We start from the raw sequence: 27,246 nt of genomic DNA on the forward strand, positions 1-27,246 counted from the left end.
GGGGAAAAAGTAATTGCTGAACTGTGTAAAAGGTATTCCAAAGCCAGCCAATTGCTGAGTGTTGAGTCAGCCTGCCGGGAGTGAAAGAAATGTTCCACTGCAAAGAATGGTTTTTTTTCTGCAAGTAAAAAAGTCTGCCTATATATCTTGGGAGCAAAACAGACACCCAAAGTGTGAAGTGTGAATGCCATAATACCCAAAGATGAGACTGAAAATTACTGAACTCAAGCAGAAAACCAAATTCTGTTGCTGAAGCGGAGGGATTGCATCTAGCAAGTAAATGGTGTAAAGCAAACAGAAGTTTTTAACTAGCAACTACACATTCAGCATACCTAATGAGAGATTAAACCTAGCAAGTAAATGGTGTAAAGCAAATAGATTTTTTTACCTAGCAACTGCACATCTTGTATACCTGATAAGAGAAAATGCATGCACAGTACTGCTGACATTGTAAAACTTACCCAAGATAGAAAAAGTCTACAGAGATGCCTGTGAGAGCTACGACCTCTACAAGCAAAATATGCCCACTTGTAGGACTACCACAATTGGGGGTTCTAGCAAATACAGTGGCAACAGCTGCAATAGCGCCTCCTGAGATCAGGAAGAAAATAACACCTGAGAGCCCCAAAATGGAGGACAAGATGCAGCGTTCCTGTAATGAACCCTACCCCATGGAAGAGTGGCCCTTCCAGTCCAATAAAGAGGAATACATCTCTTACGGGGAACCCGAACCGAGTCACACCCACAAAACACCCCAAGAATGGTGGGGGTGCCTGAACTCGGCACGAACCGAAAAGACCGCTCTCTATGATGACGAATATGGTTGACAAGAGACAGAGCGGGAGCAGCAGATCACCCAATATTCTGTCAGCTAAAGCAACTGCAAGAAAAGCCTGGCGTATATAATGAAGCTGCTAAAGTATCAAATAAAGAAGGAGACCCCAGTATTCCTGATGGGACGGAGTCATCCAAAACAAAAAAGCGGAAAAAGTAAAAGAAAAGCAGTTCTTCACTTACCGTGGAAGGAACAGACACGTCCGCAGATCCTGTGGAGGAAAAGGGGGACCGAGTTGCCCTGCAGCCTAGAAAAAATGGAGAATTCATCCCGCGGATGACCGAATATCCAGAGGGCCCAAGGCAGAAGTCGTGTACCCAAAGAAGTGTCTGTCCGGTGCTAATAGTGAAAAATCCTCAACCAACCATCCCAGGGAAGCGGAGCCGGAACCGGTGAGTGACGATCCTTTGACCAGCCCTGGGGATGCCCTGAAGGTTGCCAGGCGTGACTGTGATCGGCTACGGGAAAATAACGTGAAGCTACAGAAAGATGTGCTCACAATGTACTCTTTGGCCAGGACAGAATTGGACGATCTCAAGACTGAGCTAGATACTGCAAACTCTACTATTACCGCCATGGATGAAAATCAGAGCCAATCTGATAAAATGATGGCTAAGCTGAAGCAGAAGTATGAGGCGGCACTGAAGCAGATGACAGTCTTCCAGCAAGAGATGCACACTCTTCGCATAGAGCTGAATGCCTCACAACAGGAGGTCAACAATGTCCGGACAGAGGTGGATGTATCTCAGAAAGAGTTTCAGACACTCCGCAGAGCACTGGATGCCTCACATCATGAGACCAACAGCTGCTGCACAGATCTGGAAGTTTCCAGAAAGGAACTACACAGTCTCACTGAGGAGCTGTACATATCTAAAGAAACTATTGTCAATCTTGATACAGATCTCAAAGTTTCTCAGAAGGAGCTTCAGACCCTCAACCTAGAGAAGGAAGTCTCACGCCAGGAGATTGTCATTCTCAAAGCAGATGTGCGTAAATGGAAGGAGGACTGCAAAGAGGCCCTGAAGAATACAGAAACTGAAAAAGGAGAAAATTCAAGATTAAAAAGAGAAAACTTAAAACTGAAAGAAGAAAATTTTCAGTTGACAGACGAAGTCAAGGAAAAGTTTGAAGCAGAGCACCGACTGCAGAACCAACTGCAAGGTCTGCGTACACACCTCCAGTATGCTGAGGAGAAGCAGCAAACGCTGCAGGAAGAAAAGCTGCAGGCTGCTAAAGAGGTACAAGTGCTGCAGGAACATCTGAATACCCAGTACGTCCCCACAGAGCAGTATGAGGAGCTAAAGGCCACGCTGCATGTCTTCAGAGCATCATTGGAGGCGGAGCTTCGATACCAGATGACTCTGTATGAGAGGGAGCGTGAGAAGGCTCAGAAACTGGAGCAACATGTGGAGAGACAGAGAGACTGTTCCATTCCCTTGTGTCAGTACACCAAGGAGAAAACAGACGCAGCGGCAACCTTGACGACAAAAATTACAGAGCTCCAGAATATGAAGGAGACTCTGATACAGACTCAGAGAAAGCAAAGTGCGCAGATAAATTCCCTGAGAAGAGACTGGCAAGATGCACTCAAACAGGTTGAGACTCTGCAGACCAGTAACTTACAGATTCCTCCAAATACGGAAAAAGGTATTGGCTCTGCCCAAGCACCAGTCTCCCACAGTAACTAATGCCCGTGAGGACAAGGGTACAGTAAGAGTTGGGGACTCCACGCACCTTCAAAACAAGATTATGAAGTTTGAGCCACCTAAGAAAGCACTAGCCAAACCTACAGCTGCCCAACAGGCAACAAACAGAGGTAGGAGTGCAGAATCAAAGCCAGAAGAATCCTTAGCTGAGGAAGCTGAAAAGGTAGGACGTTCTCTGGAAAGGGCGGTGGAGGTGCAACTCAGTCCCAAAGAAGCTGAACTGGTGACTCCGTTGTGTGGAGGAGGTGCAGAAAGACCGCTTCAAAAGCGGAAAACTCTAAGGGCTAGTCTTAACTGCTCTACAACTGTTGCCATTTTTGTCTACAAAAAGAGGAGTGCCCGACGCAACGGAAATCTCATGACCGCGCACTCTATAAAAAGACTTTACTTGGAAAAAGTCCTCCTCGAGCGACTGAGGAGTGCTGATCTCAAGCACCTTCGGGAGGAGACAAAAATAAACTGGAGAAAGGGCTCCAATCCCAGCAGGACAGAGGGTTCTCTTCCTCCATCCACTCTCATTCAAGTCACAAAGATCTCGAATGAGAGTGGAAGGATGGGCTTTGGCTGTGGTAAGCCCGAGCGTCCCACAAACAGGGGAGGTATGTAACAGGGGACTTATCCCTGTTCACAAATGTGCCTCTAATCCAGCAGTGTGGTGGTTAACTGCTGGTAGGCAATTAACTAACACCACCTGCCTGATTAGATGGCTTAGAAAAAGCCTGTCTTTTGAGACAGGAAGTGAGACTCCTTAGCTCATGTGTGAGCTGAACAAGGAAACAGAGCAGAGGTTCTTGAGTCTACCAGGAGAGACTGACCAAGAGAACACAGATCTCTGGAGCTGACAAATAAGACTTCTAAACCTGGATGCTGATAATCCGGAGAAAAGGCAGCAACCCTGGAAACAGATAAGACTTTATTTTCCATTGACTGTTGTCTATATATATATATATATATATATATATATATATATATATATATATATATATAACTTGGGCTGAGGAATAGCCTGGGTAGCCACCCAGTTAAAAGGGGCTGGAATAGAAGGATACATATATGCCAAAGTGGAGATAGGTTTTCTTTGTTTGGCTCACTATTTCGCTTATGTTGATTGATTTGCTGTGTTTTAAGCGACAGGCACAATAAAGCCTTGTTATGATTTCACCTTACAACAGTCTCCATTGTGTACCTCTGCACATGTCCTCCTACAGACATCTTTTTAGATAGGAAAGGTATACAGGGATATACCAAATAAGTATACATGGGAAGGATGTTGATCCAGGGATTAATCCGATTGCCAATTCTTGGAGTCAGGAAGGAATTTATTTTTCCCCTTATCAGATATCATTGGATGATGTGACGCTGGGGTTTTTTGTTTGCCTTCCTATGGGTTGAACTTGATGGCCGGAAGTCTTTTTTCAACCTCCTCTACTATGTAACTACTTTGTAACTATGTTACACATATATAATATATATATATATATATATATATATCATCTACTTCAGACTGGCATTAGCCCTGTCTTTCCTATGTACATGATGCCAATATATACATAAGCAATATAAGCTAACCAAAACTGAAATGATGATACAATACAATTTAATATACATATTAACCCGATATTGCAAAGACCTTTCCTAATACAGTCCGGAGACACCCAACCTCTGCTCAAATCCAAGGACAACCTTATTTCGAAGTCCAGGTGATAAGCAACACTAAAAGAGTTGGCAGACATATGTTCTACCTTGAAGGTTTGTCGGGCGGTGGTCATGGGAACTGGCCACTAATATACATGCTCTGCGTTTGGTCAAGCAATTCCAAGCCCAGTTTCCTCTGAAACTAGCCGATGCTTTTCCCTGTAGAGAGGGAGGTAATGTCAAAACCCACATACAGGGATTGCTTCCTTCCTAGCAGCCCCAAAGCAGTCAGCTGTGCTGATTGCATTACATGTCTTTACACAAACATTAAAAAAGGCACTTGCCCTGTCCTCCAGTGCCTCACAACAAGTTTGTTGCCTGAAGGCAAGTTATCCTGTTCAACTGCTACTTGGAAGCTCCCTACCTTTCTGCGGACTATTCCCAAAACCTGGAATCAAATCCAGCTAGTCCTTTTCTCTGATGCCTGTTTACTGCTTTTACCTTTGCCTTAATTTACTATTCTTCTTTTTACTGCCGGCCCTTACCTTTGATTACCTGACTTCCCCACCTGCTTGTTCGTCCATGGACTCTCTGCTACCATCGCACCGCGGATCCTGATTCCTGGCTCCAGCTACCTGCAATAACCCCAGGTGAGTCTCCACTACAGGCTCTCCCTGTGAATTCTCTCCACTAAACCTGATACTCACTACCCCCATCTTTCCCGCTTTCTCCTTCCCCCCACTCTTCTCACTCTCCCCAGCTGTCTTTCTTACTCCCCTCTCTCCCACTCTCCCCTCTCTCTCCTCCCTGTCTTTTCCCCCTCTCCCACCCCCCTTTCAGTTTTTCACCCCTCAGTCTCCCCCACACTTCCATCTCAGTCTCCTTCCCTCCCCTCTCAGTTACCCCACTCCCTCCCCCCTCAATCTTCCTCCCCTCCCCCTGTTTCCCCCATCCCTCTCCCTCTTTCTCCCCTTCCCCTCTCTCCCTCTAAGTCTGCCCCCTCTCTCAGTCTCCTCGCTCCTCTGTCCCCCTTCCCCATCATATCTCTCTCCCTCACACTCCCCCTTGTATTTCTCCCTCCCTACACGCCACCCATTTATTTCTGCCCCCTCATTCTGCCCTTCATTTCTGCCCCCCACACTCAACCCTCGCCCCTTGTATTTCTCCTCCCTTGTATTTCTCCCCATACTCACCTCTTCCCCCCCCTACTAATGTATCACCCCTCTCTAAGAATGTTATCTGGGGGCCCTTTTGTCAGGAAGGGATCGGCGGCAGAGAGAAGCAGGGCCCCATGACACACAAAAGACCCAGTGGCCCAACACGGGTCAAACTTCCAGAATCAGACGTGTGGCCAGGTTGCCTGTAGCGGCTGTTCCTGGTACACTTCTACCAGCTTTCCTCCACTATCGATGGCCCTTCAGCTGACCTACAGTAGCATCATGTGAGTCTGTTGTGTGTCATAGTATGCCTGTCAAGGGGGCCCACCAGGGATTTCACTGGCTTCTCAGTAGACAAGTCCAAGCCTGATCATCATTAGGTACTTCCGAACTGGAGCTTGTAGAAAGTAAGCCAGGTGACATCCGTACTAATGTACTTTTCTCCTACTTTCCCCTACTATTTTGGAGGAACTGCACCTTTAATAATTGCCTGTGTTACTATAATACAGTACCTATGTTTGAGAAATTATTTGACACAGATGCTAATGGATGGAATAGTAAATTATTGATGCTCTGATGTAGTTTTGCAAAGGTATGCTCATAGATGCTTCCTTTCTTTTAATACCAAATGTTGTTTTATTTATTCGTTTCCTGTCCCTGCACCAACAAAAGGAATATCTTTATATAAGAAGACAAATCACTGATGCTTTTTCTTGTTAGATTTGGTCCAGCCAATCAAGCATGTATGTAAGTAAAATATTTACCTTTCAGTGCACCAGAGTACACAAAAGAGATCTCCATGAGTAAAGATTTGTCCTTTGATACCACTTCAAAATCATCTGAAAAAACACGTGTGTCTCGTTTTAACATCAATTCGAATTTCCTAATATGGAAGAAAAAAAACAAAACATTTTTTTAAATTACAGCAGGATTAAATATAAAAGTGACTGGGTCTGTGTTATTTCTTCCTTAATACCACAGAAATGAATTAGAACACACAGATAAAGAAGTCAGTGGCAATCCAATAAATAGAAAAAAATATCTATATTTTAATTAAATACATATGTGACCAACATTTCAGTCCCCTGTTGCACCACAATCATGTACAAAAGAGCTGTAGCCAGGTCCCCTCTGGCTCCCCAGACATTCGGTTCTCTCTCTCTTACCTGCGACAGCGTGAGGGCAGTTGCAGGGGTGATCGCATCACCGGGGGCTCCCGGCGACATCAGCTATAGGGCGCCGCCATCTTGTGTGCGTTCGCACATGCGGGGAAACTCGCGCACGCGCAGTATAGCCCCAGTTGCGATACGGCAGCCATTACCGGGAGTGAGAAGAGGCATAGTCAGGGACATCCCCCAGTTCGCACATGCGCAGTTAGCAGCGGCGGCGGCCATTACACAGTGCGCACGAGGCCCCAATGTTAAAGAGAGCCACCAAGGACTACAATTCCCAGCAGCCTCTGGGGACTGCACTTTCACCCTGGTCACAGGCAGCCAGGCAGCCAATAAGGCTGACAGATTCTCATGCTGCGAAGTTGCAACAATGTTGTGTGAAGACAGGGATTGTCAGTTAGGAGCTGGGACAGAGAGGGGAGGGTGTGTTTGTGCAGGGAGGAAAGTAGCCTCATGCACTAGGCCAGAAGTCTCCCCTTAGGCCCCAGGTAGGCCCTACTCACCTCAGCTTGTGGTTACTACAGGGACTCCCCTTAGACTAGGGACAGGGTCCTATAGAACCTAGACAAGTGAGGGTCCCACCAGGAAACGTAACTATCCTGGCCATTGCTGTGAAGGTATAATATCCTCTGCGTTAGCAAGGATAAGAGACATTATAAAGGTGGATCACTCCATGCAGGAGCCACCCACCGTTGAGGCGGAGGCATCTTGGATCATCTCCTGGAGCAAGGGATTCAAAGTAAAGGTCATCTGCGCACCCGGTAGCAGGAGCACCGGGCAGGTATTATCAAAGTCACCAAGTGCACCACCTATACACTTCATCTTAGTGGGCAGCGCTGTCCCACACGTGGGTGGGGTTGTGGGACTTTGGGTACAAGGACTTTGGGAATACTGTGTGGGGTTAAGGCCCTGCGAGGTGTGTGGATAGTTGTGCTTAGTAGTTTTACAGAGTGACATGGAAGTTATGTACTGTTGATGTCATATTGTTTATGCATGTGTATTGTGTTTTATCTGCCCATATAGTAAACCTGTGTTATATATACATTGGTGTATGTGGTTCATATATGTGGGTCCTGTGTACGGAACATTCTACACTCCTAGAATCCTGCACAGGTGGAGGCGCTGTAATTAGAAGATCATTCCAGAGGATTCATCCCAGGCTCTCACTAGCGGAGGCTCAGACCTCCTGTGAGCCTGGCAGGTATACTGCACCACACCTGGTAACATATAGGTTCCCCTTACATACGACATATATGCGATTGGGTGGGGGAATACACGTTACATTTGGAGGCGCTGCTGAGAGCAGACCTGGGGTGCCCTATTCTATTTTTGTGTCAAATTGTCCAATTTAATTTTTTACCATGATTTACCATCAAGGCGGGAGGTCCTTTACTGGAGCTTGATGCAAAATTTTGACCCCCACCGTGTGGTGGCCATAGGAGGCCTTCCCGCACTTATACCCGTCACAGAGGTCCGGGCTCATATGCCTAAACTTCCTGGGTGGTCCTACGCATGTGTTATAGGTGAAAAGTGATGTGATAACTTCATTGCTTTGGCAGATAGAAATGTACAATGAGGATGGTCATTGTCAAGACAATCAAGAGGGGGTGCAAACATGAAAGGAGCTATTTACAGATGTTGTCACCCTCATTGTTACCCCACTTAGCACAACATATCCTGTTATAACTCAGAATACCACAGAGTTTCCAGATGAGTCATTGGCAGTGATAATGCAGTGCAGAATGTCACAGTGTCAGGAGCCAAGTGCCGCGCGCCATCACTTGCAGGCGCACGACTCTCCTACCTGCTCTGACGGCCGCTGCTGGGGTCCTGGACTTGCCCAGTCTCAGACGCACTCCCGCTTCCTCCGTGCATGCACGCAGATCCTCCTCGCGCCGGACGGTGTCCTCACATGGGCGCACGCGGGCTGGGGTCACAGTGGGAGTTCACGCCTCCGGATCGCGGCATGCACCTTCTGTATGTGACGCGCGCGCGACGCACCCGAGCTCCGTGGCAACAGTGCCTGATTGTCCATACACCCTGTGACAGAGTGAAGTCAACTCCTATCAGTTACGCCTGGGAGACATATGTCTGAGTGCTTCATCCAGCACTCATAAGGGTTAACTCAGGTGGAACTTGGGTAGTCAGGAAATAAGCTGACACCTGAGAGCCAGAAAGGTAGAAAAGGATCTTGTTACCAGCAGTAGCTGGCTCCCTCAGACAAGAGCACATGGAGATGTGCTGCTAGCCAGAAGGATACAACACACTACTTACTGCAGCCAAAGTAAGATTTGTTTCATTTGTTTTCATGACTGCTTAAAAGACTCTGAAGGTTTGGTTATGGTTTAGCCAGCCAGCCTGCTAGATAGGTCTGCTGTGTTAGTCAGTTTTTCTCCCATCGTGGAGCAGGATTTATTTTGTTAAAGGTACAGAGTACCCGCATGTTATGTTACTGTGGAGAAATAAAGCCATTGAACATTTTTCATTATCCTGAAACTACACGTGTGGACTGTTCCCTGACCTCGGCTACAGGCCGTCCTGCCACAAGTGGTATCAGAAGTGGGATGTCGGACGGCCCCTGTATCTGAAGGGCCACACAGAAAAAAAAATGGAGACATTTTTTCTCAGTTCCTTGAGCAACAGCTCCAGCTAGCAGAGAAACAAGCTGAGCAACAGGCCCAGCAAATACAATGGCAGGCCAAGCAAGATGAGCGACAGGCCCAGCAAGATGAGACACAGGCCCGGTGGGAAGAAAAGCTACTCCAACTGCTAGTTGAAGGCCCAGCCCCAGGCAGACCAGCTATTCCAAATAACCCACCGGTGATGCTGCATAAAATGAAGCCATCCGAAGACCCAGAAGCATTTCTCCTCACTTTTGAAAGGGTAGCCATGGCCCACGGCTGGACAGTTGATCGCTGGGTAACGACTCTGGCTCCACTCCTCATAGGGGAAGCTCAGGCAGCCTACCAGACTCTTCCAGCAGACAAGGCCATGGACTATCAGAAACTAAAGGCTGCTATTCTGGATCGCCTAGGCCTCACTCCAGAGACCTACCGACAGCGGTTCCGGACAGTCAAATATGCAAACAAAGACAGACCCCGGGTCGTAGCCTACCGCTTAGTAGACTTATGTACCAGGTGGATACAACCGGAGAAGCATACCAAGGAAGAGAACCTTGAACAGTTTGTGCTCGAGCAGTTCATACAGGTACTGCCCCCCTCCTCCCGCTCCTGGGTAAAAAGACATGCTGCATTTTCCCTGAATTCAGCGGTCTGCTTGGTGGAAAACTTCCTTGGTGACGACACCCAACAGGATAGCTGGGAACGGTCCGTGCAAACACCAGTTGCTTCCGGTGATGCTAGAGGCAGGAGAGCAGACAATCGAGGGGTCTACAACCCGCCAGCTCGGGAGATCCAGTCAACTCGATCGGAAGACCCTTTCCCATCTCGGAGGGTTCCTGGTACAAACTCCTGCAGAGACGCCCATCCTGGGTCCGAGGCCACTGGATCACTCAAGGGAGGCCGCCACCCACAGTATTCCCCGATAACCTGGACTCCTGTCACCCACCCAGTGGAGAGGATAACCCCACCAACCAGAAGGGAGGACCCCATCCAACAGCGGAGAGGTCCAAACACCGAGCCCCGTCGAGAGCTTCCGCGGACGACCGAGTTTGCGGACTCAGGAGATGAGGAGATGGACTGTTCATATGGCAGAACCACTGCCACAGCTTGTCTCCGAGGGGACCACAATCCGTGGTTAGTCCCAGCATCTCTGGAGGGGACAAAAGTAAACGCCATGCTGGACTCGGGCTCTGGAAAAACCCTGATCCTAGAGGGCCTAATTCCAAGCAATAGACTATCTTATGACTCTCCTTGGAATATCGAGTGTATCCATGGGGATACAAAGAGATACCCGACGGCGAACGTTCTACTACGTATCCAGGATAAAGAGGCTAGCCTACTAGTGGGAGTTGCCCCCTGGCTACCTGCTCCTGTTTTACTTGGCCGAGACAGGCCCTACCTTGAAACATTGTTGGCCCCTACTCCTACAGAGCCTACTTCTCTGGTACCGGAGAAGCCCAGAGACTTGTTCCCTTTTTCCCCAGAGATTTTCCCCCGTAGACACCATGTCCCAAAGACACGTAAACAGAGACGTGCGGAAAAAGAGGACTGGTTAAGAAAGGCTGGGACTTTTGGTAACATTAGTCAGCCCAAAGGACTGCAGGTCATGGCTGGGGATGACCAGGGTGGGGAACAGGTAGATACGGGAGTGTTGCCAGCCCTGGATTTTCCTGACTTCCGTCAGAGGCAGAGGGAGGACCCAGCTCTGGCTAGACAATATGAGAAGGTGGTACAGGTCAACAACAAGATAATAGATGAACAAGGTGTAAAAGTGTATCCACATTTTGAACTGTTGAATGACATACTCTATCGTGTGAATAAGGTTACACAAACAGGGGAGGTCATTCGACAGATGCTAGTCCCTAAAGGGTTGATTAAAACAGTGTTCACCCTAGCCCATACTCTCCCATGGGGTGGTCATTTGGGCAGAGATAAGACCACGGACCTCATCTCGTCCCGGTTTTACTGGCCAGGCATATATGGTGACATCATGAAACTATGTGAGACATGTCCTGAATGCCAGTTAACTAGCCAAAAAGGACAGAAGCCGGCTCCCTTGGTTCCTCTGCCCTTGGTAGCCGTCCCATTCGAGAGAATTGGGGTAGATCTGGTCGGACCTTTAGAACCCTCTGCGAAGGGACATAAATTTATACTCGTTGTTGTTGATTATGCCACCAGATATCCTGAGGCCTTCCCTCTGAGATCAGCCACTGCTAAACAGGTTGCTCACAGGCTGTTAGAACTGTTTTCTAGGGTAGGACTTCCCCAAGTAATGTTAACTGACCAGGGAACAAATTTCATGGCAAAGTTAAAGCAGGATGTCCTGAAGTTATTGGAGGTAAAATCCGTCCGGACCTCGGTCTACCATCCTCAGACTGATGGATTGGTAGAGAGGTTTAACCGCACTTTAAAATCTATGCTTAGGAAGTTTGTGGACAATATGGAAGAACCAGGCGCTTACCTTAAGTTACAGAATTTTCAGAAGAGCGATGAAACCAATTATTGTGGTTAATTGCTAATGATGCGGAGTTGTTCTTGCGATCCCTTCTGCTTCTACCCCTAATAAAGGGATGATCCAAAGCCCTTATAGAAACGTATAGACAAAACAAAGTAGGGGGAGCGAGGGATAAGTAGATGCACAGATAAAACAAATACAGACAATTAACCACAGAGTGATCCCAGTAAAGGGGGGAAAGGGGGACGGTGAAAAATTAAAATAGATACACTATATATTAAATGCTTACACGGCCGTGTGTAAACCCAATCCCAAGATGGTATCTTTGTGGTAGATGGTGACCCTTCCGCAGTTGAGTGCAGGAGGGGTCGTTGTGGTTCACAATATAAATATATATAAATATATAAATACTCACACGGCCCAGTGTGAGTAAAGTCGCAGGGCAGTTGTCTTTATGGTATACACCTAGGTTCCCCGTCAGAGATATTCCCAGGGGTGTTGTGTACGTTACTGCTGGCGGGTAGGGGGTTCAATGCAGGTCTCTATTTCAGTTCCCCCGTTGAATGAGCCTGAGGAAGCAGTCCAATCGGCGAAACACGTTGCTCTAATTCGTTGAAGTCTTTTGGGACACTGGGGCTTCCGTAGCTGAGGGGAGCAGTTTACAGTCACAGCCGCGCCAGGAACTGACATCAATTCCAACTCCGGACGCGGAGGAGAGAGCGGCCGGGGACCGGTGCAAACCGCAGCCACGGGAGAACAACCAGCATATTGTAATACTATGTGAGTGCATTTATTGTGGATTTTATTTATGTGCATTAAACGTTGAAGTTATAAAGAGCACTGTTGATCCCTATACATTATTTTGCCTCACCCACGCCCCTCTCTGTAACGGGGAGGGGAAGAAGACCAGAATGGGGGAACTGAAATAGAGACCTGCATTGAACCCCCTACCCGCCAGCAGTAACGTACACAACACCCCTGGGAATATCTCTGACGGGGAACCTAGGTGTATACCATAAAGACAACTGCCCTGCGACTTTACTCACACTGGGCCGTGTGAGTATTTATATATTTATATATATTTATATTGTGAACCACAACGACCCCTCCTGCACTCAACTGCGGAAGGGTCACCATCTACCACAAAGATACCATCTTGGGATTGGGTTTACACACGGCCGTGTAAGCATTTAATATATAGTGTATCTATTTTAATTTTTCACCGTCCCCCTTTCCCCCCTTTACTGGGATCACTCTGTGGTTAATTGCCTGTATTTGTTTTATCTGTGCATCTACTTATCCCTCGCTCCCCCTACTTTGTTTTGTCTATAGGAAGTTTGTGGATGAACTTCTCCCTTTCCTGTTGTTTGCGGTACGAGAAGTTCCCCAATCATCCACAGGCTTCTCCCCGTTTGAGCTCCTATATGGACGCCAACCTCGGGGTATTCTCGACCTACTGAAGAATCCTGGGAGGAGGAGCCCTCCCCCTCCAAGAATACCCTTCAGTATGTCATAGACCTTAGAAACCGCCTAGACATGATAGGTCGGTTTGCGAAGGAAAACCTCAAATCTGCTCAAGAACGTCAAGAGAGGCAGTACAACCAAAATGCTCGCTTGAGGGTCTTCAAACCTGGGGACCAAGTGATCCTACTACTACCGACATCAGAGAGTAAACTCCTTGCGAAGTGGCAGGGTCCTTTCCAAGTTCTCCGCCGCACCGGGGAGGTGAACTATGAGATCTCTCAACCAGGGTCCAGGAAGGGTAAACAAATCTACCACGTGAACCTCCTGAAACCCTGGAAAACGATGAGATCGCTGTTTATTCACCCTCGGGAAGGAGAGACGGATTTGGGTCCAAAGCTTCCAACGGGTAGTACGTACACTGACCATCAGGTTCCCATGGGAGAGCAGTTAACAACGGAACAAAGGTCAGACCTACTTGATGTATGTGACCAGTTCTCAGATGTTTTTTCTGAGCTGCCAGGGCAGACTGATTTAGTGTCTCATAGGATTGAGACAGAACCTGGCGTAAAAGTACGGTCCCGTCCCTATAGATTGCCAGAGGGCCGAAAAGACCTGGTAGAGAGGGAGATAATAGACATGTTGGAATTGGGCGTGATCGAGGAGTCCCACAGCAAATGGTGTAGCCCTATCGTGTTGGTCCCTAAACCAGATGGGAAGGTGAGGTTTTGCGTAGATCTGCGAAAGGTAAATGCTGTATCCAGATTTGATGCATATCCAATGCCTAGGGTGGATGAATTGCTTGATTCGCTTGGTAAAGCAGAGTATATCTCTACCCTAGATCTCACGAAAGGATATTGGCAGATACCTCTAGCAGAAGAATCCAAATGCAAAACTGCCTTCGCCACCCCTCTCGGTTTATACCAATTCGTCACTATGCCATTTGGGTTACATGGGGCTCCAGCCACGTTCCAAAGGTTAATGGATAAGGTACTACGACCCCATAGGGCATATGCCGCGGCCTACTTGGATGACATTGTCATCTATAGCAGACTCTGGCAGTCTCATATAAAAAGGTTAAGGGCAGTCCTAACGTCCTTAAGAGAAGCAGGGCTCACTGCAAATCCAAAAAAATGTGCCCTGGGTAAATCCACTACAAAGTACTTGGGCTATGCCGTTGGGGGAGGGATAGTAAGGCCACTAGCTAGCAAGGTAGCCGCCATAAAGGAAGTCCCCACCCCACAGACAAAGACACAGGTCCGCTCCCTTTTGGGGTTAGCAGGGTATTACCGGCGGTTTATCCTAATTTTTCGGAACTTTCTCCACCCCTAACAGATCTGACAAAAAAGAGTGCCCCAACCCAAGTTAAATGGTCTTGGGAGTGCCAAGACGCCTTTGACATGCTAAAAAAGTACCTGTCAGAGGGTCCCGCTCTTCGGACCCCAGATTTTAAAGAGCCCTTCATCATCCAGACGGATGCCTCAGAGGTAGGACTGGGAGCAGTGCTGTCCCAGCAATTTGATGGTGTTGAACACCCCATACTGTTCATCAGCCGGAAGCTGTTCCCAAGGGAAGTGAGGTATTCCGTTATTGAGAAGGAGTGCCTCGCTGTAAAATGGGCAATTGAGGCCTTGAGACATTATGTCGCCGGAGTACACTTCACCCTGGTCACTGACCATGCGCCCTTGAAGTGGTTAAACACCATGAAGGACACAAATCCAAGGTTGACCAGGTGGTATATTGCCCTCCAACCCTTCTCGTTTGATATTCAGCATAGACCTGGAAAGGACCATGGAAATGCTGATTTTTTGTCAAGGGAAGGAGTGGAGGGTCGGGCTTCAGCCGTGTGGGACACTAGCCACACACAAACAGGGGAGGTATGTGACAGAGTGAAGTCAACTCCTATCAGTTACGCCTGGGAGACATATGTCTGAGTGCTTCCTCCAGCACTCATAAGGGTTAACTCAGGTGGAACTTGGGTAGTCAGGAAGTAAGCTGACACCTGAGAGCCAGTAAGGTAGAAAAGGATCTTGTTACCAGCAGTAGCTGGCTCCCTCAGACAAGAGCACATGGAGATGTGCTGCTAGCCAGAAGGATACAACACACTACTTACTGCAGCCAAAGTAAGATTTGTTTCATTTGTTTTCATGACTGCTTAAAAGACTCTGAAGGTTTGGTTATGGTTTAGCCAGCCAGCCTGCTAGATAGGTCTGCTGTGTTAGTCAGTTTTTCTCCCATCGTGGAGCAGGATTTATTTTGTTAAAGGGACAGAGTACCCGCATGTTATGTTACTGTGGAGAAATAAAGCCATTGAACATTTTTCATTATCCTGAAACTACACGTGTGGACTGTTCCCTGACCTCGGCTACAGGCCGTCCTGCCACACCCCCCCCACCTGGCTTCCTTACCTTAGCCTATGACAGGCTCCGCACGGACACTCCTCGGTCCCGCCTCCTTCTCGGATTGGACCGCCTCACCTATTTAGGCTCAGCAGTACCACTGGCACATCGGCTGAGCATAAGCTTCCTGTTCCTGTGCTTACCTCTCCTGTCTCCTAGTATCCTGCCTTGTCTTGCTTGATCTCCCATGTACCGACCTTGGCTTACCTTTGGACCACCGCATCTCAGAAACTCCGACCTTGGCTATCCTCGACTCTCCGCAACTCTCCTACCCTGAACATGGCTCTCGGACCTAGACCATTCTACCTTCTCCTGCACCGACCCTAGCGACTAGTATCTCCTACGTTCCGGACTTCTCCTATCCACACCTCTGGCAAGTATTACGACGACTCTACCCTCTCCACTCCTGACCCGGCAAGATCAACTATCCGCACTCCATACCGGACCCCCGTGCCTGTCGGTGGTGTTATCCCTACTCCCACCTCAGTACCGAGGGTCTCGTCTAGTTTGTGGTGGGCACAGCGTGACACACAGCATATGAGGGACTGACTAAGTTTCTGCTGGTTGGCAATTCACCTTGTCTGCCCTGGTAATACACACACACACACTCAGACCAGCTGCTTCCAGCACACTGAAACACAAACATATATGTGCATGTAACTGATTAACATATGTAGAGTATTACATATATTACATATGTATATACACACACATAGTGTATATATATATATATATATATTTTATATATATATATATATATACACTGGCGACACACTTAATCGCAGTGCGGCCAGATCCGCAAGCCGGGAGATTTCCCGGCTTGCTAGTGGCCGCCCCTCGGCGTGCCGCGCGTCACCGACGCGCGGTCACGCGTCTTCTGGAGCCTGTGCCCCCTGCACGCGCGTCCAGGGCTCCCCGAGGGAGCCCTGGTGTCCTGCGATCGCGGGACGGCGGCAGGGGGTTCCGGGGGACCCGGCGGACCCGGCAGCGGTAGGGAGAGCGCCCCGATCGGAGGGCGCTCTTCCGCTGCTTCGGCGCGCGCCCGTCACCCTCTGGCGCGCGCCAGGCTACTGCTGCGGCCAAGAACGGGCAAATGCTCGAATAAACTTGGCCGCAGCAGTATATATATATATATATATATATATATATATATATATATATATATATATATATATATATATATATATAGATAGATATATATATAGATATATATATATATAGAGATAGATATAGATATTGATATATATTTATATATATATATATATATATACATATATATATATATATATATACACATGAAATTCAGTCAGCACACTGTAGTTGAAAATGTTGTAATAGCAGATGCTAGTCCCATAGAGAGTAAATATGATACGAACCAATCCAAAGACCAGTAAAGAGACAGCAGACCGCACGGGGTTAATCCAAAAGTATATATTCACAACATGAAATACACGTAAGCCAACGTTTCGGTCCCACAGAGAGACCTTCCACACGGCCCTGAGGAAGGTCTCTCTGTGGGACCGAAACGTTGTCTTACGTGTATTTCATGTTGTGAATATATACTATTGGATTAACCCCGTGCGGTCTGCTGTCTCTTTACTGGTCTTTGGATTGGTTCGTATCATATATATATATATATATATATATATATATGTAATGGAATATGTAATGGAAATAGATTTATATATATATATATAGATATAGATATTGATATATATATATATATATATTTATATATATTTTTATATATATATATATATATATATATATATAATGGAAATATTACTGTATGCTCGTTTGCATGTCTTCGACAGGTCTGCAACCCCGCCTTTCACCATTATCACCCAAGTAACAGCACTTCCACTCTAGCAAGGGATTCTGGGAAATGACATGCAAATCAGCACACAGTGCCACCTTTTGCTTCAAAACCATTAACATAATCCCTTGCTGCAGTGAAGTGCTGTGTGCTGGGTGATAATGGTGAAAGGCGGGGTTGCAGACCTGTCTAAGACATGCAAATGAGCATACAGTAATATTTCCATTTGCTATGTGCTTTGCTGTGGAGGTTTTTTGTCGCTTTTTCTACCCACCTTAACTTAACTAAGTATATATATCTATATCTATATATATCTATATATATATAGATATATATGAGAAAAAGAAGCACCAGCTCCATAGCATAATACTGTATATATATAATAGAAATTTATTTAAGAACAAGAGTGGACGCCAGGACATGCACTCACTTCAATATAAAAACAAAACATGGGAGACAATCTGTAAAACCGTCAGGTGCTGTGCGAGGATAATTCAGCTGCACAATATAGCATAGGTGTATGTGGGTGGTGAGTAGCGGATACTTATCCGTAGGTGGATGGATGGTACATCAGAGAGTCCCCTGTGTTACAGCAGTGAAGGTAGAGATGCCCACAGATTATCTGTGCTCCGGCCTGCACTGTAGTGAAAGTGTCCAAGTATTTCGTATGCAGACCTCCACAGTCCGTGCATATGGTGCAAGAACACTGCCACAGCAGCCCGTCAGGAGTGCCTCACCTTAGCTCTGCTCCACCCGGAAGTTTCCACTGCTCCAACCACCTCATGTAAAACACAGGCTAACAACCTCCGAACAGCTCCCTATCGGCGTAGTGACGCGAAAACTTTGAAGATTCCTTGAAGAAGTCCCTTGTGTGATGAAACGCATCGAAAGTCGTGACGCACTGACGTCACGACGCCGATAGGGAGCTGTTCGGTTGTTAGCCTGTGTTTTACATGAGGTGGTTGGAGCAGTGGAAACTTCCGGGTGGAGCAGAGCTAAGTGAGGCGCTCCTTACGGGCTGCTGTGGCAGTGTTCTTGCACCAGATACACGGAGTGTGGAGGTCTGCATCCAAAATACTTGGGGTATATGATCCAATGCAACAAATACACACTATACTCCACCACAAAGAAGGAAGATGCTGCTCACCAGTGGGACATCATTTTTCACAACCAGATCATTCCATAAATGATTTAAAAATCAAAATCCTCAATGTAATGTTTATATGCACCCAAGATCGGAAAACATTTGAACTCATTATGATAAGACTTTTTGACACCAAAACAAGAGGACTTAATGCGGATATGGTATTTCTCACACACTATCACAATGGTTTGTAATTATTCTGCCTGACCCGCTGCAAGTGTTCTTATCCACACTTATCCCCACCAGCCCCCAGCCCCCCTCCCCAGCATCCCTTTCCCCCTCCATGCTGTTACTTGGCACCATTTTATTGCCCCACAAACATCTACAGATATCCATTTCTCATCCACCCTTATCTAAATCTGCTTTCCCCCCCTGCCTTTTAAACCTGTTTTAGCATTAATCCCTCTGTAAACCCGTATTGCGGACCTGAAGAAGAGAGCAGAACTCTCGAAAGCTTGTCCTATGACATAAATTGTTAGTCCAAATAAAAAAGGTACGGCTCAATCTATAGATCAATATAGCGTGATCTGCTACAACGCTGCTACAACGCGGAGCCGCTATAACGCGGTGTGAGTGTGGCTCCCTGTTTTTTTAAAGCTGATTTTTTTAAAGCTTTATTGCTAACGAATAGAGAGACGAACACACACACACACACAATACTCCCCATGCACATCACATCTCATCCCCCCTGCCCATCACATCCCCCCTTTCTGCACATCACATCCCCCCTTCCTGCACATCACATCCCCCCTTCCTGCACATCACATCCCCCTGCCTGCACATCACCCCCCTAGCCTGCACATCACCCCTTCCTGCACATCCCCCCTTCCTGCACATCACATCCCCCTGCCTGCACATCACCCCCCTAGCCTGCACATCACCCCTTCCTGCACATAACCCCTTCCTGCACATCACATCCCCCTGCCTGCACAACACATTATAACGCGGTGTGAGTGTGGCTCCCATTTTTTTAAAAGCAATTTTTTTAAAGCTTTATTGCTAATGGATGGACGGACACACACACACAATATTCCCCATCACATCACATCCCTCCCTGCCCATCACATCCCCCTGCCTGCACATCACCCCCCCAGCCTGCACATCACCCCCACAGCCTGCACATCACCCCCACAGCCTTACCATCACCACCCTGCAATCACATCCCACCCCCCCGCCCATCACATCTCCCCTTCCTGAACATCACATCCCCCTGTCTTCACATCACATCCCCCTGCCCATCACATCCCTCCTTCCTGCACATCACATCCCTCCTTCCTGCACATCACATCCTCTGCCTGCACATCCCATCCCCCCTGCCCATCACATCCCCCTTTCCTGCACATCACCCCCCCTTTCCTGCACTTCACCCCCCCCCAGCCTGCACATCACATCCCATCCCACCTACCCATCACATCCCCCCTTCATGCACATCACATCCCCCTGCCTGCTCATCACCCCACAGCCTGCACATCATCCCCCTGCACATCATATCCCCCCATCCTGCACATCACATCCCCCTGTCTGTACATCACATCCCCCTGTCTGTACATCACATCCTCTGCCTGCACATCACCCCCCTGCACATCCCATCCCCCCCATACACACACCTTTCCCCCTCCCTCCCTGTACCTCCGCCGGGGGGGAGGAGAGAAGGGAGCTGGTTCCTGGCCAGGGATTCACACAGACAGCTGCAATTCCGGCCCAGACTTTGTGAGATCCTCCCCCCGCTCTCCCCCCTCTCTCACAGACTCACAGCTTCTATGCACAGGACACAGATCAGCTGCTGCTGCAGATCCCAGGTAATGCTGCAAGGTATTGCCGCGGACGCGGAATACCTGATTGCGATGGCCACTTTTAAAAAAAATCGTGGTGATCTCGGTTATAACGTGGCCGTATTGGGTGGACCCTGAGGACCGCGTTAAAACGGGGTTCAGCTGTATCACCTAATACCGAAGAACTCATTTATTCTGCACTATCGCAACTGGACTAACACGGCTATTTCCATTTTTTATATATATATATACACATTGGGGTGCAATGCACTCTAACTGATAATCTAATTGGATGGTAAAAAAATACCTAATACAGTGTGTGATACCAGCACTGGCATCTAGGTGCTGGAAAGAGTTAATCCTCCCTGGAGTTGTCAAGAACACCTGAAATCTAATTAATCAGCCTGGACTGAACTCTTGAAAAACAAGGAAGTGTTTGGTCACAGGCTGAGCCAGAACAGAAAGCCAGAGCCAGTGAGAGAGACTGACCGTTTGCCCTCAGAGAAGGAGGAAGGTTGAAGGGGCTCCCCAGCTACCAGAAGCTGGTTAAAGAAGCTGGTAAAAAGTGAGACACTGCTGAGAGAGCCGTGCTGAAGCAGTGCAAAGAAGCTGGCAGAGAGTGAGACACTGCTGAGAGTGCCGTGCTGAAGCAGGGACATCTTCGCCAGATGGATTAAGATAAGAAAACCCTTTATTGCTACAATATGACCAAAGACTGTGCTGTTTCTTTATTGCCTATGCCAGGGCATGTTTTGGGGTGGGAACTGGCTTAGCTGGCTGCCCGGTAGACAGGGCTGAAGAAGTAAGTTAGATCCCAGACCGGGATAGGTTTTTATTTATGCTTTTTATTTTGGTTTGGTTTTCTTAAAGGGACTGTGGGCCTACGAATACGTTACTTAACCCCTATAAATAAACCCCACATAAATAGAAGTACTGTGTTTCCGGCCTTATTTGGGATAAAAGGGACCTCAACATGATGTGGTTGTCACATATGGTGGAGTTTAATGCGGGCAGCCCCTAAGGCACCATGCAGTTGAAACTGTGGGGTTGAAGATAAATGCGGGGATTTAATATGGCTGCCCAACTGAAGTGAAAAAGCAAGAAAAGTTTGTCCCAATGTGCATGACCAGTTATGCTACAGCATGCAAAGAGAATGAATGTAGTGTGGATGCAATAGCACCCAGAGGTCAGAAGATTGAAACGTGCTGAACTCAAGCAGAAAACTAAATTTTTCTGAAGAAAGTGGAAATTGCATCTAGCAAGTGCTGTACGTAAAACTAATGCCTTTTGCTGAAGTGAGTGAATTGACAGCTAGCAAGTGCTGAGTGTACAGTTTGCCCCGTGGGGTATGAAAGGATTGCGGTGTATAAAGATAACGCCATAAGCAAAGTGATGAGTGTCAGAATTTCCCTGCTGGGTTTTTCAAATGACTGACGTGAAATGTTTGTTTTGCAATGTACGTAATCATACAAAACCGTGTCCCTTCAGGCCATACGATGATGATGATGACGACGACGAATACCAGATTAATTTAGTATGCTGGGCCTGTCGTAAAGTAGGCCACATGGAAGATGTGTGTCCCCAAATTTTCAAAGACAAATAGCTGCAGAAGCAAGCAACGCGTTGTGAGTATAAGCAAGATGTGGAAGCTGATACCAGTGAGTGTGTGCCCAGTACTACTGATGTCTCTGGAGCTAATAAAGCAAAAAAAAAGAAGAAGAAAAAGAAAACTGTTCCTCAAGTCACAGAGGAAGTGACCGAACCACTTGAACCTGCGCTGTCGAGACATGCGTCAGAAAGGCGCCGAGATGTGCTGCAGACCGGAGTGATGGGCAGAATGGTCATGGGAACAGTGGAAAAGGAGGAGCAAAGGGATGCTGAATCCTTGGTGCAGGATAAAGAGGCTTTAATTTCTGCACTCCAAGCTGCCCGCCATGATTATGAAGTCCTGTGGCAGGGATTGATGAAGGAGCGAGAATCTAACAAGAAGTAGCGAGAAGTGAACGCCGAGTTACAGAGGTATATACTCACAGCTTTACAAGAGTACGCGGCTTTGAAGAAAACAGACTGTCTCTTAAGGAGTGAGTTGGAGGAGGCGACGACTGGTCTGGAAAATGCCAATGCCTCAATTGCTACCATGGAGGAAAAGCAGAACAAATCGGGCAAACTGATTGCTAACCTCAAACAGAAATATGAGAAGGCTCTACAAGAGGATCACGCTCTCAGCACAGAGGTGGAACACTCACACCAGGAGGGCCACAGTCTACACACAGAGCTGGGTTTGTTGAAGGAACCCCATGAGAATGCCCTGAGGCATTTAGAGACTGTAAAGAAAGAGAATGTAAGTCTGAATGAAGAAAATTCAGATTTGTCTGACCAGGCTAGTGAAGGAAAGGAGAAGCTTCACCAAGTAGAAAAAATGAAGGAACAATTGTCCCTGGAAAATTTAGAAATACAGGCAACACTGCAGAGCCAGCTGCAAAAGCTGCATGCGCAGCTACAGGAGGCCAAGGAGATGCAGTGGGTCCTGCAGGAAGAAAGTATCCAGGGGGATAACCAAGTACAGGTGCTACAGGAATGGCTGAGTACCCAGTATGTCCCGACAGAGCAGCATGAGTAGCTGAAGGCCACCAAAGCATCGCTGGAGGTGGAGATTAGATGCCAGGTGACTCTGTATGAGTGGGAGTGGGAAAAGGTCCAGAATCTGGAGCAAGAGCTGGAGAAGCAGAAGGGCTGCTCCATTCCCATGAGCCAGTACACCAAGGAGAAAGAGGCCTGGAAAACAGAAGCAGCGGTGATCCTAGCGACAAATACTGCAGAGCTCCAAATGATGAAGGAGGCGCTGATGCAAGCCTAGAGCAAGCAACGGGAAGAGGTGAAGGCCCTGAGAGGGGACTTGTAGGATCAAAATGAAGAGCTGCAAATGCCGGTTGCTGAGCGCAAGAAACAGCTCGCCGAGAGGGAGGAGGTGTCCGTCAGGTGACGTGCCTGACATTACGCTATGAAACAGAGATGGCCAATATCTACAAGTGGCTGGACCACACGCCCAATGAGGGGTCCCGGCTGCAGCTGGAGCAGGATAAGGTCCGGGAGGAGCACCAGCAGCTTCAGGTCAAGAATAGAGAAAAGGAAACAGAGTTAAACCTTCCTCTGAATCAGCTGACAGATGTGGAATCGCGACTCAACTTCAAAGAAGCTGAACTAGCAGCCGCACTGAGTGGGAAAAGACATACAGAAGGACTGCTTCAAAACTTGAGAAAGGACCTGGAGTCTGAGTGTGCTGGCCGTAAGATGACAGAGAAACAAAAGAGTGACCTGGGGGAGGAGCTCGAGGCTCTGAAGACTGAGCAGGACCCTATGTTGGACTCCAATGCTGCCCAGCAGGAGGTTTCTCAGCTGAAGTTGGAAAAAGAGGTTACAGCCCTAAGACAGACACTTGGGCCACAGAAGCAGTCCATGGAAAAGATGGCGGTAGAGATAAATATAGTTTAAATGCTAATAGAAGTTACACTCACATGGCCATATGTGAGTGGGGGGCACTCAGAGAAATCCAATCCTCACTGCCAGGTGATTGGAATCTGTTACGATTGTGCTCGCCACAATCCGAGACCGAACCGCGGGGCTGAGGTGGGGTTATATAATCACCGACCTTAGTCTGCGCAGACTGATCTGGAGTGCGTAGTTCATAGTCGTAGCAGGGTCAGGATTGGAGAAGGCAACATCGTCGTTATTCAGGCAGGATTTCGGCAACGGGTAGACAGGAGCTCCCCGCTTCAGCGTAGGAGCGTGAGCATGGGAGTGACCTCTGCACGAGGAGCGGCTTCGGCCCATGACGCCGGTATCAGTAATAGAAGACAGCAGGCTGGCCGAGGAACACCGCAGGACAGCGTCGGGGAAAACCAGCGCTTCAGCACAAAGGTCAAAAACATGCCTCCACGTGGAGAGTAGCGGCAGGCCTCAGGAAACGAAATGTAGCCTCTGCTAAGGGAGAATGCAGCAGGTATCAGGAACCAGTGCTGGCAAACCAATGCTTCAGCACAGGAATCCGGGACAGGTCTCTGCGTGGAGTGTAGCAGCAGACCTCAGGAACACAGGAACTCAGGCCTCTATGTAGAAAGTAGCAGCAGGCCTCTGGAACACAGGAACTCAGGCCTCTGCGTGGAGAGTAGCAGCAGACCACAGGGAACTAATAACAAGAACTAGAAAGATTAGTACACAAACGAGACAAGCCAGGAGGCTTGTGGCTGAACACAGTAACTTCCAGAGAAGGATTATGCTCGGCACTGGATCAGTGCCAAAGCCCAGCATATAAAGGGCAGTGAGCCAATCACAGGAGGGAGGTGAACAGGAGGTGGGTAAGTGCGCTACTACGATCTATTTAGAATACACCAACCAAGTGAAATTGGTGGAAATAACAAAAGAATATACTGATAATTTGGGAGAGTGTCTGCAGCCGTGGGAGTAGGGTGGCTTGAACACCCACAAAACTATAAGAGAGAAAATACAAGAAGACAGCGCACAACGCTCATAGTGTTAAATTGAAACATATATTGTGCATAAACAATGAAGGTGAGTATTCTGCGTACATCAGATAGTCATCAAAACAGCATGTCAGGTAATTGTTACCAAAGCACCATGTGCAGGAAGGACATCAGCAGTGATGTGTCGGAGTGTGCTCCCCCAAAGTTTGGATCCCAGAAGTGCGTCTCGTCAGTGGGTATTGCTGTCCCAATACTTCTCAGGAGGGATCCAAGGTAAGTCCCTTGGTGTCTGTCCCTCTTGAACATAGCTGCTCAAAATTCGTTCGCCCTGGGCGTTTTGGGATTTTAGTGTAGAACGCTCTTATCTGGAGGTATCTAAAAAAATCAGAGTTTGGCATCTCTTTTTCGGATTTAATTTGTTCAAAGGATGTTATTGATTTCCTACCCTCCAGATGTAAGAGCCTCGTGAGGCCCTTCTGTTTCCAGATTATAAGGTCGTTACTTAGCAGGCCCGGAGCGAAATCAGGGTTGCCCACAAACGGGGTCATTAAGGAGTTCCGCATCACGAGGGCACACCTATACTTAGTACTCTCCCAAACTGCCAAGAAGCTGCCCATCGCGGCGAGAGATTCACCGGTGGACTTAAATATCTGTTTTGGAAGCCAAATTAGGTCCTGTAACTCTACGCGAGTACAGCACTCATTTTCCAGCTTGACCCAACGTCTAAGGCTTGGGTGCAAGTGCCACTGGATAATTTGACATAATTGGGCCGCTCTGAAATATGACAACAAGCAAGGTACCGCTAGCCCTACCTCTTATAGTTGGTGTAATTAGCGTGCTAGACTTAATGCCTGGCTTTTTGTTACCCCAGACAAATTTCACCATAGAGGACTGCAGCCGGAGGATGTCCTCTCTGGCAACTTGTACCGGAAGGGTCTGGAACAAGTATAAAATTCTGGGGAGAAGATTCATTTTTATGCTCTGGATCCTGCCGATCCAGGAAATACCATAACCTGACCATCTTCTGAGATCCTCCTTCAGAGTCCCTATTAGTCTGGGGTAATTTGCTTTGTATAGGGCGCCATAATCCTTGGTGATGTTAACCCCTAGGTATTTAATGTAGGAGGCTTGCCATTTGAAATTGAAATTTACATCAATTAGTTTTTATGTGACCTTTGGCAGGTTTATATTTAGGGCTTCTGACTTTGACTGATTGATTTTGAAACCAGAGATCTTATTAAATTCCCCCAACAGGCTAAAAACATTCGGCAGAGAGGTAAGGGGCTTTGATAATGTTAAAATAACATCATCGGCATACAGGGCCACCTTATGTGACTGCTCCTGAATTTGTATCCCTGTTATGTCTGGGCTAAGGTGGATGTGTGCCACCAAGGGCTCAATGCATAATGCACCTGTCTGGTGCCGCTCTTTATCTGGAATTCCTCTGACGAGAAGCCCTGGTGCCTAACCTTCGCCATCGGACCCGATACAGAGCCAGAATTGTGCCCAACATTCTCCCGCCCAGACCAAACTCCCCAAGCGTCTCTCTCAGGTAGGGCCAATCAATCCGATCAAACGCTTTCTCGGCGTCCAGACTTAATGCCATTGACGGAATACTTTTCCTCTTAGCCAAATCGATTAAATTTATTATCCGTCTGGTATTGTCTGCCGCCTGCCTCCCGCATATGAACCCCACCTGATCAGGGTGGACCAGCTTTGGCATGACCTGGTTAAGACGGTTGGCCAATAATTTGGAGAAAATGTTGGTGTCTGAATTAATTAATGAGATAGGTATGTAGTTTTGCAGTCCGCTGGGTCCTTCCCTTGCTTATGTATCACTGAGATAGACGCCTGGAGCATCGGGCCTGCGATGGGGATACCCGCTAAGAAGGAATTGAATAGTTTTAATAAGTTAGGAGCTGGTATTTTCCGAAAATTTTTATAATACAGATTTCAGGAGCCATGTAGGCCAGAGGCTTTAAATGGCTTCAGTGACTTCATTACCTCCAGCAGCTCCTCTAGTGGGAAGTCTTCCTGTAGCACATCCCTTTCCTCTCTGCTTAATTTGGGCAATCTTGCCCCCTTCAGGAATGTTTTTAGTTGTTTACGAGTGGTCTCGCTCTGAGAGACCTTCGCCCCGTCATAAAGGGTCTCGAATAGGCTTTGAATTCCTCAACAATCTGTTTGGGGTCAGAAGTGAGGTCACCTTTCCTTGTCCGAATTGCCTGAATGTGAAATTGTTGTGTTTTTTCCTTTAGTTTATTGGCAAGTAGGGTATCTGGTTTGTTCGCTTTTTCGAAAAATTTCCGCTTGCACCGTAACAGCTCCTTTTCAGCCCGGGAGGCCAGTAGTAAATTTAGTTTTGTTTTAGTATCAAACAAAACCTTCAGAGTCGGTGCTTGCTTGTTTTTTTTATGAAGGGCAGAAAGGGCGGCCAACTCTGATTGAAGCTTTTTAATCTTAGTGTCCCTCTCCCTTTTACATCAGCTCGCCATCCCTATGAGCTCTCCTCTCAGCGTCGCCTTATGGGCCTCCCATAGGGTGGACTGTGAAATCACACTGCCTACATTCTCCTGGAAGTATTCCCTGATT

General features: G+C 47.6%; 2 protein-coding genes across 2 annotated transcripts in view; both read right to left on the reverse strand.

Annotated features, from left to right (window-relative positions):
• JMJD1C (jumonji domain containing 1C) overlaps positions 1-27,246 on the reverse strand; it is a 1,023,975-nt gene that overhangs the window by 782,719 nt on the left and 214,010 nt on the right. The gene's annotated exons all lie outside the window — the stretch shown is intronic.
• Positions 1-27,246, reverse strand: part of LOC142502123 (disintegrin and metalloproteinase domain-containing protein 10-like) — a 440,300-nt gene that overhangs the window by 353,989 nt on the left and 59,065 nt on the right. The window contains exon 3 of the mRNA XM_075612980.1: positions 6,098-6,216. Coding sequence (XP_075469095.1) covers positions 6,098-6,216 — 119 coding nt within the window. The remainder of the gene's footprint in view (positions 1-6,097; positions 6,217-27,246) is intronic.

The sequence above is a fragment of the Ascaphus truei genome, chromosome 8, assembly GCF_040206685.1.
Source record: "Ascaphus truei isolate aAscTru1 chromosome 8, aAscTru1.hap1, whole genome shotgun sequence".
Classification (NCBI taxonomy): Eukaryota; Metazoa; Chordata; class Amphibia; order Anura; family Ascaphidae; genus Ascaphus; species Ascaphus truei.